The sequence below is a fragment of the Pinus tabuliformis genome, chromosome 4_1 (genome assembly GCF_031772625.1).
Source record: "Pinus tabuliformis cultivar Carrire ecotype Pingquan chromosome 4_1, CPIR1, whole genome shotgun sequence".
Classification (NCBI taxonomy): domain Eukaryota; kingdom Viridiplantae; phylum Streptophyta; class Pinopsida; order Pinales; family Pinaceae; genus Pinus; species Pinus tabuliformis.
This window is the reverse complement of record NC_142303.1, coordinates 628,497,576-628,511,340: the sequence shown is the minus strand read 5'-3', so window position 1 is coordinate 628,511,340 and position 13,765 is coordinate 628,497,576. Positions and strand designations below refer to the sequence as shown.

Here is a 13,765-nt window from a genome sequence, read left to right as displayed (position 1 = left end):
TTAGGGTCCAACCCTAACCCCCTTATTTATGTAATAGGATTGAGTCTAAGTTATAGTTAAGTAAACAGTCAATAAAGCCCATATTAATAATTGTAAGTGGTTAACCCACATTTAATGAAGGGACCACAGTTAGTTGCAAATGGGCCATGGTATTAGATAGATGGTATTAATAAGAACCATGGTATTGCCCCATGGTATTGCATGTATGAATCCTATATAAAGGATAGAGACTCCCCTCGAGGAGCATCATGTCTTATTTTGTAAATGAGCTCAGCTCTATTGGAGGTTGCCCCCTTGAAGAGGCAAGTGAACATTGCTTTCTATATAATAAAATACTTGCTGTTATTTCTCATTATTCTATGTTCTGGGTATATTTCTTCGCATATTTGGTATTCTGGTATCGTCTTGTAGGTTAAGAGCATAACAAGTGGTATCAGAGCGCTTTCCATGGCTGGTGGGATCTCCAATTTTTAGCAAATTTTTTTTTCTGGCTAGAGACGTGTTTCGGCGTCTTTAAACCACGGGATCTATCGTTGTGTGCATAAACCTGCTGATTTGGGGAGGCATGCACGCAGAAAATACAAGAGGTGGTCACACTTGTTGGACTCCCTTGTAACCCCTGTGGGTACCCCTTCGAGTAGTAGCGCATTAGACAGAACCGCGCACGGACTGTCTTCCAAGTACCCTCTGGGTATATTGGAAGCCCCCTAGCTCCCTTGAAACCTCGCCATAGTTAAACCATAGGTTGTGTTGCTGCTACAGTACATCGAGAACAACACTCGGAGAGATTACTCGCGTGTATGATAGGGTAGTCGGGTTGTACGGCTAAGAGTACGGTTGATCCTCCTTGGTTATTGTCCTGAAAAATTGGGCCGAGTACTACCGTCAGACCCTTATGTATATTGCGATCTGTAGCACCTGACGACCATAGTTCCCTTCTCTGTCTCTGGATCATGCATAATTTTTGCTAGATCAGATCTCGCAAGTGGGGTTTTGTTGCAGCAGCAGTAATCAGTTCTGCCATTCAGATCTATCAGATCAGCCATTCAAATCTGTCAAATCCATCAGATCCGTAGCAGCAATCAGTTTAGCGATTCAGATCTATTAGATCAGCGATTTAGATCGCTCATATCCATCAGATCTGCCATCTAGATCTAGCAGTTTGGGCTCTGTAGCCGTCGCAACAATCAGATCCGCCATTCAGATTTGACTAATTGTGTGGGTTCCTATACCTAGGCATGATTTTCGCAGGACTTTGGGCAACATTGACATTTCTGGGATTTGGCTACTGCAGTATTCCTAAGCAAGGAGTAAAACTCCGGTCTAAGACCCCCCTCCCCCGGGGCGCTTATTGGTGACTTAGCCCATAAGAATCAGGTCGACGAGCTGAGCAAGGTGGTACCATTCAATTGTTAGTGCCAAAAATTTCGGGCGGTCCCAAATTTCAAGTACATCGGATCGGTGCATGGTACAAACTAGAGCTCAAGCTATGGCCAATGAGAGGATTGACAACCTTGAATCACAATTGAAAGATGTCATGTTGCAGCTGAAGAACTTAAATGAAACACTCTCTAAGGGCAAGGTGGAGGAACGCGCAGAGGCATATATTGGCAATGAAAACATTGAGGGCGAGTCTAGCCAGTCTCTTCACCTCTTTGGCACCCACCAACAATCCCATTCGCGACCACCCAAGCTGGACATGTATAAATTTGATGGCTCTCACCTGGCCGCATGGATAGCACAAATGGAGCAATATTTCACACTGAATTACATCCTGGACGATGCGACTTAGCTCAGTGTTGGTATCATGTACTTGGACAATGAAAGATGGCAATGGTGGCAATGGCATCAACGTTGCTATGGAAGGCCCTTGACTTGGTAGACATTCAAAAAAGCTCTTATGGATCACTTTGACCATGAATATGATTTTTTGGGTCGTCTCACTAAGCTCTGACAGACAGGAACAATGAACGAATATATTATAGCCTTTGAAGCCTTAGCTTTCCGCACTGGAGGTCTACACGATGAGTTCCACATGGAATGTTTTGTTAGTGGTCTCAAAGAAGCCATACAAGCCCATGTGTGACTGCACCACCCTAGCTCATGGTTGCATGCTTGCAAGATAGCTCGTGAAGTAGAATGTGCGTTAGCGGCCCAGTCCAATCGTCCAAATTTCATCGCCAAGGGTCGCCCCACATGGGCCCAAAGCACTACCCAAACACTCAAGGTTCAAAAGGTGTCACCAACAGAAATGGTAGAAAGAAGAAAGCAAGGATTGTGTTACTACTGTGATGAGAAATACTCCCCTGGGCATAAATGCAAGGAGCCCAAATTCTTTCAAATTGATGCTACTGATCACAGTTCATTGGAGGAAGCCCCACCACTTGAGGAACCAGAGGAGGAAGAAGAGGACAACCAACGGGACAATGTACCTGAAGAACTAGTTATCTCGCTACATGCTTTGGCAGGGATTTCTTCTCCCCAAACTCTCAAAATCAGAGGTTTTATTAAGCATCGCCCGGTAGTAATCTTGATTGATAGTGGCAGTACACATAATTTTATCCATCAAAGAGTCGCGGAAGCAGTGCATTGTTTTGTCCGAGCAATTTCTAACTTCCAAGTCCAAATTGCTGATGGGGGGACAATGAAATGTGAAGGCCACTGTGAAAATGGCAAACTTCAATTGGGGGATTATCGGTTAAAGAACCATATGTTTGCCATACACATGGGAGGGTGTGACATTGTCCTAGGTGCTGAATGGCTTTGCACACTTGGCCCAATCACAATGGATTTCCAGGAGTTATATATGAGCTTTAAGCAGAACAACCACACACATACCCTCCGCGGACTCCAGGCGGGAGCTCCCTCTATCATCAGCTCACATCGGATGGAAAAATTGTTAAAAAAGGGCCACCATGGAGTTATAGCCCAATTTAATGCCATCCAGGCCTTCGAACCCAATTCTCTTCATATTCATCCTGAGATGCAATAGATCTTAAACAACCATCTGCTAGTCTTTGACAAGCCTCATGAGCTTCCACCCTCGAGAGGGGAACATGATCATAGCATTACTTTGGTCCCAGGGGCCCAACCACCAAATGTGCGCCCATATAGATATCCGTTCGCCCAAAAGAATGAAATTGAAAAAATAATCAAGGAACTCTTGGAAGCAGGCATCATTCGTCCCAACATTAGTCCTTATTCATCACCGGTGGTCATGGTGCTCAAGAAAGATGGGGAATGGCGTATGTGTCTAGACTTCAGGGCCCTCAATAAGTTGACGGTCAAAGATAAATTTCCCATCCCGGTTGTCGATGATTTGCTGGATGAACTAAATGGGGCTCAATTCTTTACTAAGCTCGACCTTTGCTCGGGCTACCACCAAATTCGCATGAAAGAAGTAGACATTCCAAAGACTGCTTTTCGAACTCATGAAGGCCATTATGAGTTCCTGGTCATGCCATTTGGTCTTTGTGATGCCCCATCCACTTTTCAGAGCCTTATGAACCACCTACTCAAACCATATCTCAGAAAATTTGTCTTTGTTTTCTTTGATGACATCCTCATCTATAGTCGCACCTGGGCCACACATCGTTAGCATGTAGATCTGCTCTTGCAACTGCTCTGCAAGCATAAATTATTTGTCAAGATGTGCAAGTGCTCTTTCGGCATGGAAGAAGTTGAGTATTTGGGCCACATTGTGGGGCGTGAAGGTGTCAGGGTGGACCCCAAAAAGATCCAGGCAATGCAGGATTGGTCTCAACCAAAGACCTTGAAGAGCTTGAGAGGATTTTTGGGTCTCACAGGCTACTATCGCAAATTTGTTCGCAATTATGGTCGCATTGCTAGGCCCCTCACTCAACTCCTCAAGAAAAATTCATTCTTTACAGCTCTCAAACATGCCATGTGTTCCACTCGAGTCTTAGCACTACCCGACTTCACCAAATCTTTTGTGAATGAATGTGATGCTTCTGGTACAGGTATTGGGGTGGTCTTAATCTAGGAAGGTCGACCCTTGGCCTTAGATACTTGGCGACCATACTTATTGGAGCGACGTTTCCAAATCCACATAGACCATCAAAGCCTTGAATATTTTTTGGAGCAACCCCTATCCTCACCACAACAAAGTAAATGGCTCGCCAAAATGCTGGGATATGATTATGAGATAATTTACAGGAAAGGGCGCGGAAATATTGTAGTAGATGTGTTATCCTGCCAATTTGAGGAGGAAAGTACCTTGCTCACAATTTCCCTTCCCATTCCAGAATGGATTGAAGAGGCTCGCAAGGAATGGTTTTCACATCCCTGGCTCTCCCAACTCATTAATTAATTGCAGACGGATCCAAATTCCAAGCTGGCTACTCGTGGCAGGATGAGATTCTTCGCTACAAGGACAGAGTCGTAATATCACTAACATCCACCCTCAAAAGCCGCATTTTGGCAGAGTTGCACTCATCTCCCACTACAGGACATTTAGGCTTTCAGAAGACGTATGCTCGCACTCGAAGATCATTTTTTTGGACAGGCATGAAAAAGGACATTCTTACTTTTGTAGCTGAATGCGACATCTGTCAGCGCCACAAAGGAGAAACAGTCAAATCCCCATGCACATTACAGCCATTGCCCATCCTGGCCTCAATCTGGACAGGGGTTTCTATGGATTTCATTACGGGTCTTCCAAAGTCAGGAAACAAGTCAGTCATCATGGTGGTTGTGGACAGACTTTCTAGGTATGCTCATTTTTGCGCCCTACCCCACCCTTTTACACCGACTTTGGTTGCTCAATCTTTCATGGATCAGATCTTCAAATTGCATGGCATGCCCACTTCCATTGTGTCTGATTGTGACCCGATCTTCACTAGTAACTTTTGGCAGGAACTCTTCTGCCTACAAGGTACCCAACTACAACTCAGTACTTCCTATCATCCACAAACTGATGGTCAAACTGAAGCAGTCAACAAATGTCTGGAGACCTACCTTAGGTGTTTCACTTCAGAAAAGCAACATCTCTGGGTACAATGGTTACCTCTAGCCGAATGGTGGTATAACACCAACTATCATGCCACCACCAAAATGACTCCATATGAAGTAGTTTATGGTCAACTCCCTCCATCCCCTACTTCTTATATCAAGGGATGCTCGAAGGTACAAGCAGTGGATCAATTCCTACAGAACTGCACAACCATGCTGGCCCACCTTAGAGAGAATCTTCATCAAGCCCAAAACCGCATGAAGCAGCAGGCAGATCAACATCGCTCAAAACTCCAATTTCAAGAAGGTGATCAGGTATTTTTGCGGCTGCAACCATATAAGCAAACATCACTCAAAGACAAGGGTTGTTAGAAATTATCTCCAAAATTCTACGAATTGTATCAAGTACTTCAGTGCATTGGAGAAGTTGCCTACAAGCTAGCTTTGCCACCCACTGCAAAAATCCATCCAGTCTTCCATGTCTCATGCCTCAAGAAAGTGATTGGGAACCATTGCAGAATTCAAACTAGTCTACCTGAAGTGGATGAAGAAGGGTTAATCTGGCTCCAACCTGAACAGGTTCTTGACACATGAGAACGGCACCTGCGTGGCCGCACGATCAAGGACATCCTCGTTAAGTGAAAAGACACCTCTCCAGAGGATGCAAGCTGGGAACCAACGACTATCCTTTAGCAGTTTCCGCAGCTTCAGCCTTGAGGACAAGGCTATTCTTATGGGGGAGGGCATGTTAGGGTCCAACCCTAACCCCCTTATTTATGTAATAGGATCGAGTCTTAGTTATAGTTAAGTAAAGAGTCAATAAAGCCCATATTAATAATTGTAAGTGGTTGACCCGCATTTAATGAAGGGACCACAGTTAGTTGCAAATGGGCCATGGTATTAGATAGATGGTATTAATAAGAACCATGGTACTGCCCCATGGTATTGGATGTATGAATCCTATATAAAGGATAGAGACTCCCCTCGAGGAGCATCGTGTCTTATTTTGTAAATGAGCTCAGCTCTATTGGAGGTTGCCCCCTCGAAGAGGCAAGTGAACATTGCTTTCTGAATAATAAAATACTTGCTGTTATTTCTTATTGTTCTATGTTCTTATTGTTGGATGTTGTTCCTCTGGCTTGAACTGCACCCTCACTTTCTGTGAACTAGGTAGCTCAATCTGCCGAGAAAATCGATGCCCGATGTGTCTCTCTCCATCCCTTCGAGATGCTATTATAATCTCTCGTTAAGACAACGACCAAGATTAAATCCTCATCGACGGTTAAGATCAATTAGACTTCATCAATAGAAGTCTCTAGAGCAATCTCGAGCATCCTTAATTAATTAACTTTAATTTACCACTTTTTCCTAAGTTAGACTTAGGAAATAATTTAATTAAGGTGTTTCCCAAGCTTATCTCGCAAAACCTTTCCTGGGTTTTGGAGATCTAGTGTTCCTTAGCCTCTTAGCATCACCTGAGACTAGAACACCTGTCTGATGCTACCATAAACAAACAGGTATCAGAAATTTAATGGATTTTTTTTAATATTTGGAAATAAAGAATGATGGCAGGCTTTGAATAAATATGTACAATGAGAAGAATCAGGAGGTGATAGCGCTTATTAAGCTCCTCGTGACATTGAGATGATGCGAAAAGTTCAAGATGGAAAGGATGCTTTCAGAAAGCAGGGATGTCCGAGGAACATGCATGAAACATTGGATAAAGTTAGGGCATTCTTCCTAATATAATATGCCGTTTTCGATAGAATTGGAGGAACATGATTTCCTTCAAGACCATTTGTTAAAACTCTAAGATATAAGAGACCAGTTAAAATCAATAGATAGAAAGATGGCTGAAGAGGATCCGGTGATAATTGCTTTGAAGATTATGTTGTCATCTTATGAAAATTGAGGAAAATTTGATCATTACTTCTGAAGATATAGATCTAAACTTTGAGCAGTTGCTACAAACTTTTGCAAACAGAAGGGTGGCAATAGCAGCTTGGTGGAAGCAGTGGAAATGAAGAGTCAGAGGCAGCCTTAGCAGCAAAATTCAAGGCCAAAGGCAAACCTTGCAAGCATACAGATTGGTAAGAAGATCACAGCGAGTGTGTTGTTTCAAATGCTAAAAAACTTGGAAAGCATATCAAGTGTTTTTATTGTAGTAAAATGGGACATAAGGCCAAGTTTTGTAAGAAAAAAAGGTGAGTAGAAAAAGACAACTAAGGGTCTTTTTTCAAAGATCAGTCTGGGAAGAAACAAATGAATCTATCTGAATATAAAGAGGAAGAGAGTTCCATGTATTTAGGGCCAGTGATAAAGGAGTTACTGTGAACTGGCATATTGATTTAGGTGCACCATGTTGTGCTACTAATAGGAAAGATTGGCATACTGATTTGTAGATGAAAGGACAAACTTTGATTCTATTGTCTTTGAGTTGTCGATAGTAATACAGTTGTATGGAAGGTAAATGTGCAAGTGCAGATGAGAGGTGAAGGGTTGCTGTTTATATGATAGCAATGTCTACTGTCTCTGGTTTGCAGAAAAATCCACACTTAAATTTTAGTTAGTTGGATTATGAAACATAGTCTACGCTTATGTGTTATCTTCGACAATAATAGATGTTTTATTGTTGACAAATAGAGCAAAATGACAATTTTCATTGGTCTGGAAGAATATGGTTCATCAGATTGGTGGATGATGAAGAGAAGATGATCTAGCAAAGGCAAGTAGCGTATTCATTATTCTTGATCTGTTGATTTTCATGAAGAAAAGAGGATCCTCAGAGAGGGTGAAGATGAAGCAACTTTTACAGTGAAGCGAGATGGTGTTCCTGTTGGATATTAATCCATGGGCATACAGATATGCACTTCCTAACAGGAAAAATCCTCATAAAACTGTTTATGCTACTTTCAAAACAGACTGTTATTTATTCAAAGAATGAGTGTTGATGATCAAATTGAGGTGATCAGAGTCAAAGGCAGGCTTTGAATAAAGATGTACATTGAGAAGAATCAGGAGGCTATAGTGCTTATGAAGCTCTTTGTGACTGTTGAGATGATGCGTACAGTTCAAGATGGAAATGATGCTTTCAGAATTTAGGGATGTCCGAGGAATATGCATGAAACATTGGATAAAGTTAGGGCATTCTTCCTAAATAACATGCTGTTTTTGATAAAATTGGAGGAACAGGATTTCCTTCAAGACCCTTTGTTAAAAATCCAAGATATAAGAGATCAGTTAAAATCAAAAGATAGATGGCTGAAGAGGATCTGGTGATAATTGCTTTGAAGATTATGTTGTCATCTTATGAAAATCAAGGAAAATTTGATCATTACTACTGATTCACTGAAGATACAGATCTAACCTTTAAGGAGCTGAACAACAAACTTTTGCAAACAGAAGGGTGGCAAAAGCAGCTTGGCGGAAGCAGTGAAAATGGAGAATCAGAGGCAGCCTTAGCAGCAAATTTCAAGGCCAAAGACAAGCCTTGCAAGCTTATATATTGCTAAGAAGATTGCAGCAAGTGTGTTGTTTCAAATGCTAAAAATCTTGGAAAACATATCAAGTGTTTTTATTGTGGTAAGATGGGACATATGGCCAAGTTTTGTAGGAAACAAATGTGAGTAGAAAAAGACAGCTAAGGGTATTCTTTCAAATATCAGTCTGGGAAGAAACAAATGAATCTATCTGAATATAAAGAGGAAGAGAGTTCCATGTATTTAGGGCCAGTGATAAAGGAGTCACTAGGAATTGGCATATTGATTTAGGTGCACCATGGTGTGCTACTAATAGGAAAAATTGGTATACTGATTTGTAGATGAGAGATAAAAGGTTGCTGTTTATATAATAGAAATGTCTACTGTCTCTGGTTTGCAGAAGAATCTACTTTTAGTTAGTTGGATTATGAAGCATAGTCAACGCTTATGTGTTGGCTTCAACAATAATAGATGTTTTATTGTTGACAAAAAGAGCAAAATGACAATTTTCATGGGTCTGGAAGAATATGGTTCATCAGATTGGTGGATGATGAAGAGTAGATGATCTAGCAGAGGTAAGTAGCATATTTATTATTCTTGATATGTTGATTTTCATGAATAAAAGAGGATTCTCAGAGAGGGTGAAGATGAAGCAACTTTTACAGTGAAGTGGGATGGTGTTCCAGTTGGAATTTAATTCATGGGCATACAGATTTGCACTTCCTAATAGGAAAAATCCTAATAAAACTGTCTATGCTACTTTCAAAACAGACTTATTTATTCAAAAGCTGGGCTGTAACTTAAACCTACTGTATAATTTGAGTAATTCAGGACAGCAGATTGTGTAAACTAAATCTGCATAAAAAACAGCTCTGGAAATTATTGTAGCAACAAGAAAACTCAGTACTTAAATTGCCATCGCACTTTATTACTCAGAAAAGATGAATTACACTGCACTGCACTCTAACTGAATGACTTACAATTTTTTTGTATCTAGTGAAGTCACCCTATCTCACTTTTATAGACTAAGAGAAATAGGGGATACAATAAATCTGGTGAAGTCACCTTATCTCCCTTTTGTAGTGTGCCTCCTAAAAACATCAAACTCTAACTCATGATCTGCTAGATCAGTGTGCCTCATGCAGGTTTAAACCTAACCTAGGATGGAGCAACCACAAGAAAGAGGATAAGCTTGCATGCATGTACCTCGTAGGGATTTGTGCTTTATCCATTTTTAGAAGCCTCACACATGCATAGGACAATATCCAAGAATGGAACTACTCTTATACTAAAGCAAACTGCTACTAACTGGAGATAAAATTGCACCTAACAAAAAACTGAAAACAGGTTCTAAATTTGGGACATGAATTCTAATGATAGTGCATGCCATCAATCACACACTGAATGCTTCTTAATGATAGGTCTCCTTAGAGACCCATTCTACTGCTGCTGCACCTCATCTATTCGGCCAGTAATGTTGATCTGGAACTGCTGAAGCATGTCAATGCGAGGTTGAATCAGCTTCTGAGCAATGCTGCTAAAGTCTAACACTCCCTCTTTGTGAGAAAGGTGTTCTATGCCAATCTTTATCTATCCTCCATGAATGGTGTCTTTGTAAGCAACTTGCCAAACTTTGGAATCTCTCCCAATGTAAGTGCACCATTCCTTCAACCAAGCAATCTGGAGCTCATTTGTTTGAAGGTGAATGGAGAACCAGCTTGGAGCAAACATGTAAACTACCAGTTCCCTGTGGAAGAGGATAAACAAAATTTTGATGTGTTAGACTACTGTGGTGTGGGGAGGTGAGTTCAGAAAATAAGCCAAGTTCTATGGTGCTGAAAATGTTGTATGCTGCCAAAATTGGTTCTCATAGGGTGGGTGAGTCATTGGTCAAACAGAAGGTTGGTGACTAATGTGGTCTACGTAAACTGTGCCATATACAGTTTTTTTAGAGTAGCTGATGGAAGCCATTTCTTAGAAGTGGATTTAAAGCACCTTATTTGGCCTATATATTTTGTGTTTATTTTGGATTCTGGAACAAGCAAATTCATGTAATATGACCATGATGGGAGGGTGTCAGATATAATGATTCTAAATAGACTGATCCTAATAAATGACTCATTACAGTCATTGAATGGCTAGTTATTCAGGAGTTATGTAATGTACTCCTCTCTGAGACATTGCAGCACTCAATGATCAAGCGATCATTCTTTCTCATTCTCTTTGATTATTTGTGTGTATGTTCATGTGTAAATCTGATAAATTGTTGTGTTTGCTCGATGTTTATGTTATATTTCATATTATGTTTGGTACCAGCAACAAATGCAAATTCATTATTTCTGTCATGGTTTCCTTTGTCTGAAAGGCTGATTGATTTTATACTTGGGTAGATATATATAAGCGATCATACTTAATATGTTTTAATTCTTATAGCACTGTATATATGATGGGATAAAAAAGGGTAATTACAATAGTCTAGAATTTCTGTACTTGAGGTACAAATATATAATATTATGTGGCTTTTGCTTGGTATTTCTAATCGACTGGATGAAGAAGTATTGTGCTATAGTTTTGTTTCCTCTGATTGATATCACTTCCTTTTCCTTTGTCATACTGTGTTGCTAAATAGGCTTTGGAATATTTTTTTGAATGGCCAGTTTCTTTTTCTGGATTGCAGGATGGCCAAACCGGTGATTGATGCTATTGTAGCTCTTTCTACTGATGACCCTCCTACAGCTCTAGCGGCAGCAGCTCTATTTTATGTTCTTGCAAGTGATGTGAGTCTCCTATTTGTCTTAAGATGCCAAAATTTATTATTAGTTTTATTCCCTTTATTTTATTGCAGTTGTCGATACACCAGCATAATTGGATATATTCATGTCATATATAATAATAGCCTATGCTCTAGTCATAAGGTTAACCTTTTGATTATATCAAATTCATGAATTTTAACACATGGGATAGACATCTCCTATAATTAGGTATCATCAGAAGTGGATAATATATAACTGGTAAGATTTTGAAGTTTGCTAGATATTAGATTTCTGTGAATTTCATACACCTTTAGTGTTCCATAGGTTGTTTTGAGTTTCTAGTTTTGCTTTGGATGCTGCAATCTGGGATGGTAATACACCCCTCTCGGATACAAGTTGGATGGCTTATTAAATTATTTCATTTTTCCTGTCAAGGGCTCACATACTGCATATGATGGTCTCACCTTTATCATGAAATACAAATTGTTGAGGTTGTGTGTTCAAGTTATGACTTGAATTGCTTGCAATTTGTCTGTTCATTATTGACTTTAATAATTAATTTTCTGGTGGGTCACTGTAACATATGATGAATGGTTGTGAGAGCTCCCAATGGCACTGGGCTTTAGGAGAAAATTGAACAAGTTTGAATATTCTTGAACACATGGCTACTGGAAGAAAGCTGTAAAAATTTTCGTGCATGCATATTGAAAATTTACCCATAAAACAGATATAGCTTTAATGATGATGTTCATGTGTTTTTTATGTAAGCTATCCTGTATAACCGTATGGAATGATAGTTGCTCAGATTCTTTGAGAATCCATGTGAATGATTATTGAAAAAATGAAGATAAGATAATATAATAATATAATTTTATTAATGCCCAACTAATGACCATTGAAGTAGGTCGACAGGACTGCCAAGTATGATGAAGTGCTGATCTAAGCTAAGGCATGAGAACAAAACTCCAGAAGTGGAGAGAAGATGTAAAAGAAGGATGTACAAAATGCATGAATCTAAAAACTTGATAGCCCAAAAAGCCAATGTATCAAGGATTGCAAGAGCTATCCCTCCTAACATTTGAGGCCAAGTGGCCAAGGCCAGTGTATCGGGTACAGCGAGAGCAAGCCCTTTTACGATTTATCATATGAGGCTGAGTGGAGAAACTCAGAATAGAACACTATTAGGAGGACCTAGAGTAGGCTTTGGGCTATGTACTATGATGCTATATGGAAGAGGTTGACCTCTGCTGGGGCTTGGTTTATCTCATCTGGCTGTTGGGATGGGATCTAGAGTGGCAATACTACTGAGGCCTTTAGGAAGTAGGAATAGTCATACAAGCCTGCAAGGATTTGGAATCGGAGCCAAGGCAGCTGTTTGTTTATCTCTTCATGCCCATAGTAGGTGGGAGCATCGTTAAAAAGGAAGTGATTTCCTAGGTGGACACTAGTTTAGGAGGTAGTTGGAGGGCCTCTTGTATGTATAGAATTTGGGGTACCGAAAGAAATTGTAGAGGGTTTGTAATTGCTCGAAAGAAAATGGTAACGCCCTTGAATCTTGTAGTAGATGGGGTAGTGGAAGATGAAGTGCATCTTTGTCTCAACTTGTTGAAGATGGCATGACTGTCAAATTTATCTGATTGGTTGAGTTGGTGCTTTGCCTCCACTTGAAGTCTATGTGAATCCACTCTAAACTAGACCAAAGAAATGTGAAGAGCATTTGGCAAATGGCGATGCATGTAGGGAGGTTGTGTTAAAGTTATGACTTCAAGCTTTAGCAATTTTTTGCATAATGATCTTGTTACCTGCCAAAAGTGGGTGCCCCCATAGGAGAATATTTCTCCTAGATTTGTCTTCAGCCGACAACTAGCAGCCCTTGACGACCACTAGTGTAGCAGATATATTGTGCCATTTGATCTCCACTCCTTGAGCTAGTCATATGTCCCCTCGCCCATCTGTCGAAAGCGTATGTTTGAAGGTGGGCCATCCAACCATAAAGGTATGTTTTTCATTATGCAATCAGGTGCTCATGCTTGTTTTTCCTTGGGCACATTGGTTATGGATTATTGGGTGACTTGGAAGGAGGGGTTTTGACTGTAGTCTTGTTCTCTCACCTTAAATGGGGGGTTAATCCTCAATCCTAGTCCCCTAGGATCTCCCCTATTCACTTATAGTTTCAGGAAGGGCACTACTTGGAAAACCTCGAATTTGGTATCGCGGTCCTATTTTCCCATTTCACATTTTTCACCCCCCCCCCCAACACATTACAAGCCCTATTTCATCATCTCCCCTCTCGGGGTCCACACGGCTCTAGTATACCCCTCCCCTTTTCTACATGTTTTGGTCGGGCCTTGAAATGTTGTCCCAGAGGTTGATGCAACTAAAAAAAGGTTAAAAAGTTAAAAGCTTATCATCGCCACATGCAAGAAACAAAATAAAAATATTATAAAATGCAAAAGATGGTTGGGACATTATATTAGCACGTGGGAAAAAGCCAAACATGAGCTTTACCCCTTCGTTATGGCCATCACCCTGGTTCCTAGGGCCCCATGAGTGTCCCCACAT

At 40.6% G+C, this 13,765-nt stretch overlaps 1 protein-coding gene across 1 annotated transcript in view; it reads left to right on the top strand.

Moving 5' to 3' along the window:
* Window positions 1-13,765, top strand: part of LOC149177603 (wings apart-like protein 2) — a 106,479-nt gene that overhangs the window by 9,222 nt on the left and 83,492 nt on the right. Inside the window, exon 2 of the mRNA XM_089420168.1 lies at window positions 11,128-11,227. Within this exon, the coding sequence (XP_089276294.1) occupies window positions 11,128-11,227 (100 nt within the window). The remainder of the gene's footprint in view (window positions 1-11,127; window positions 11,228-13,765) is intronic.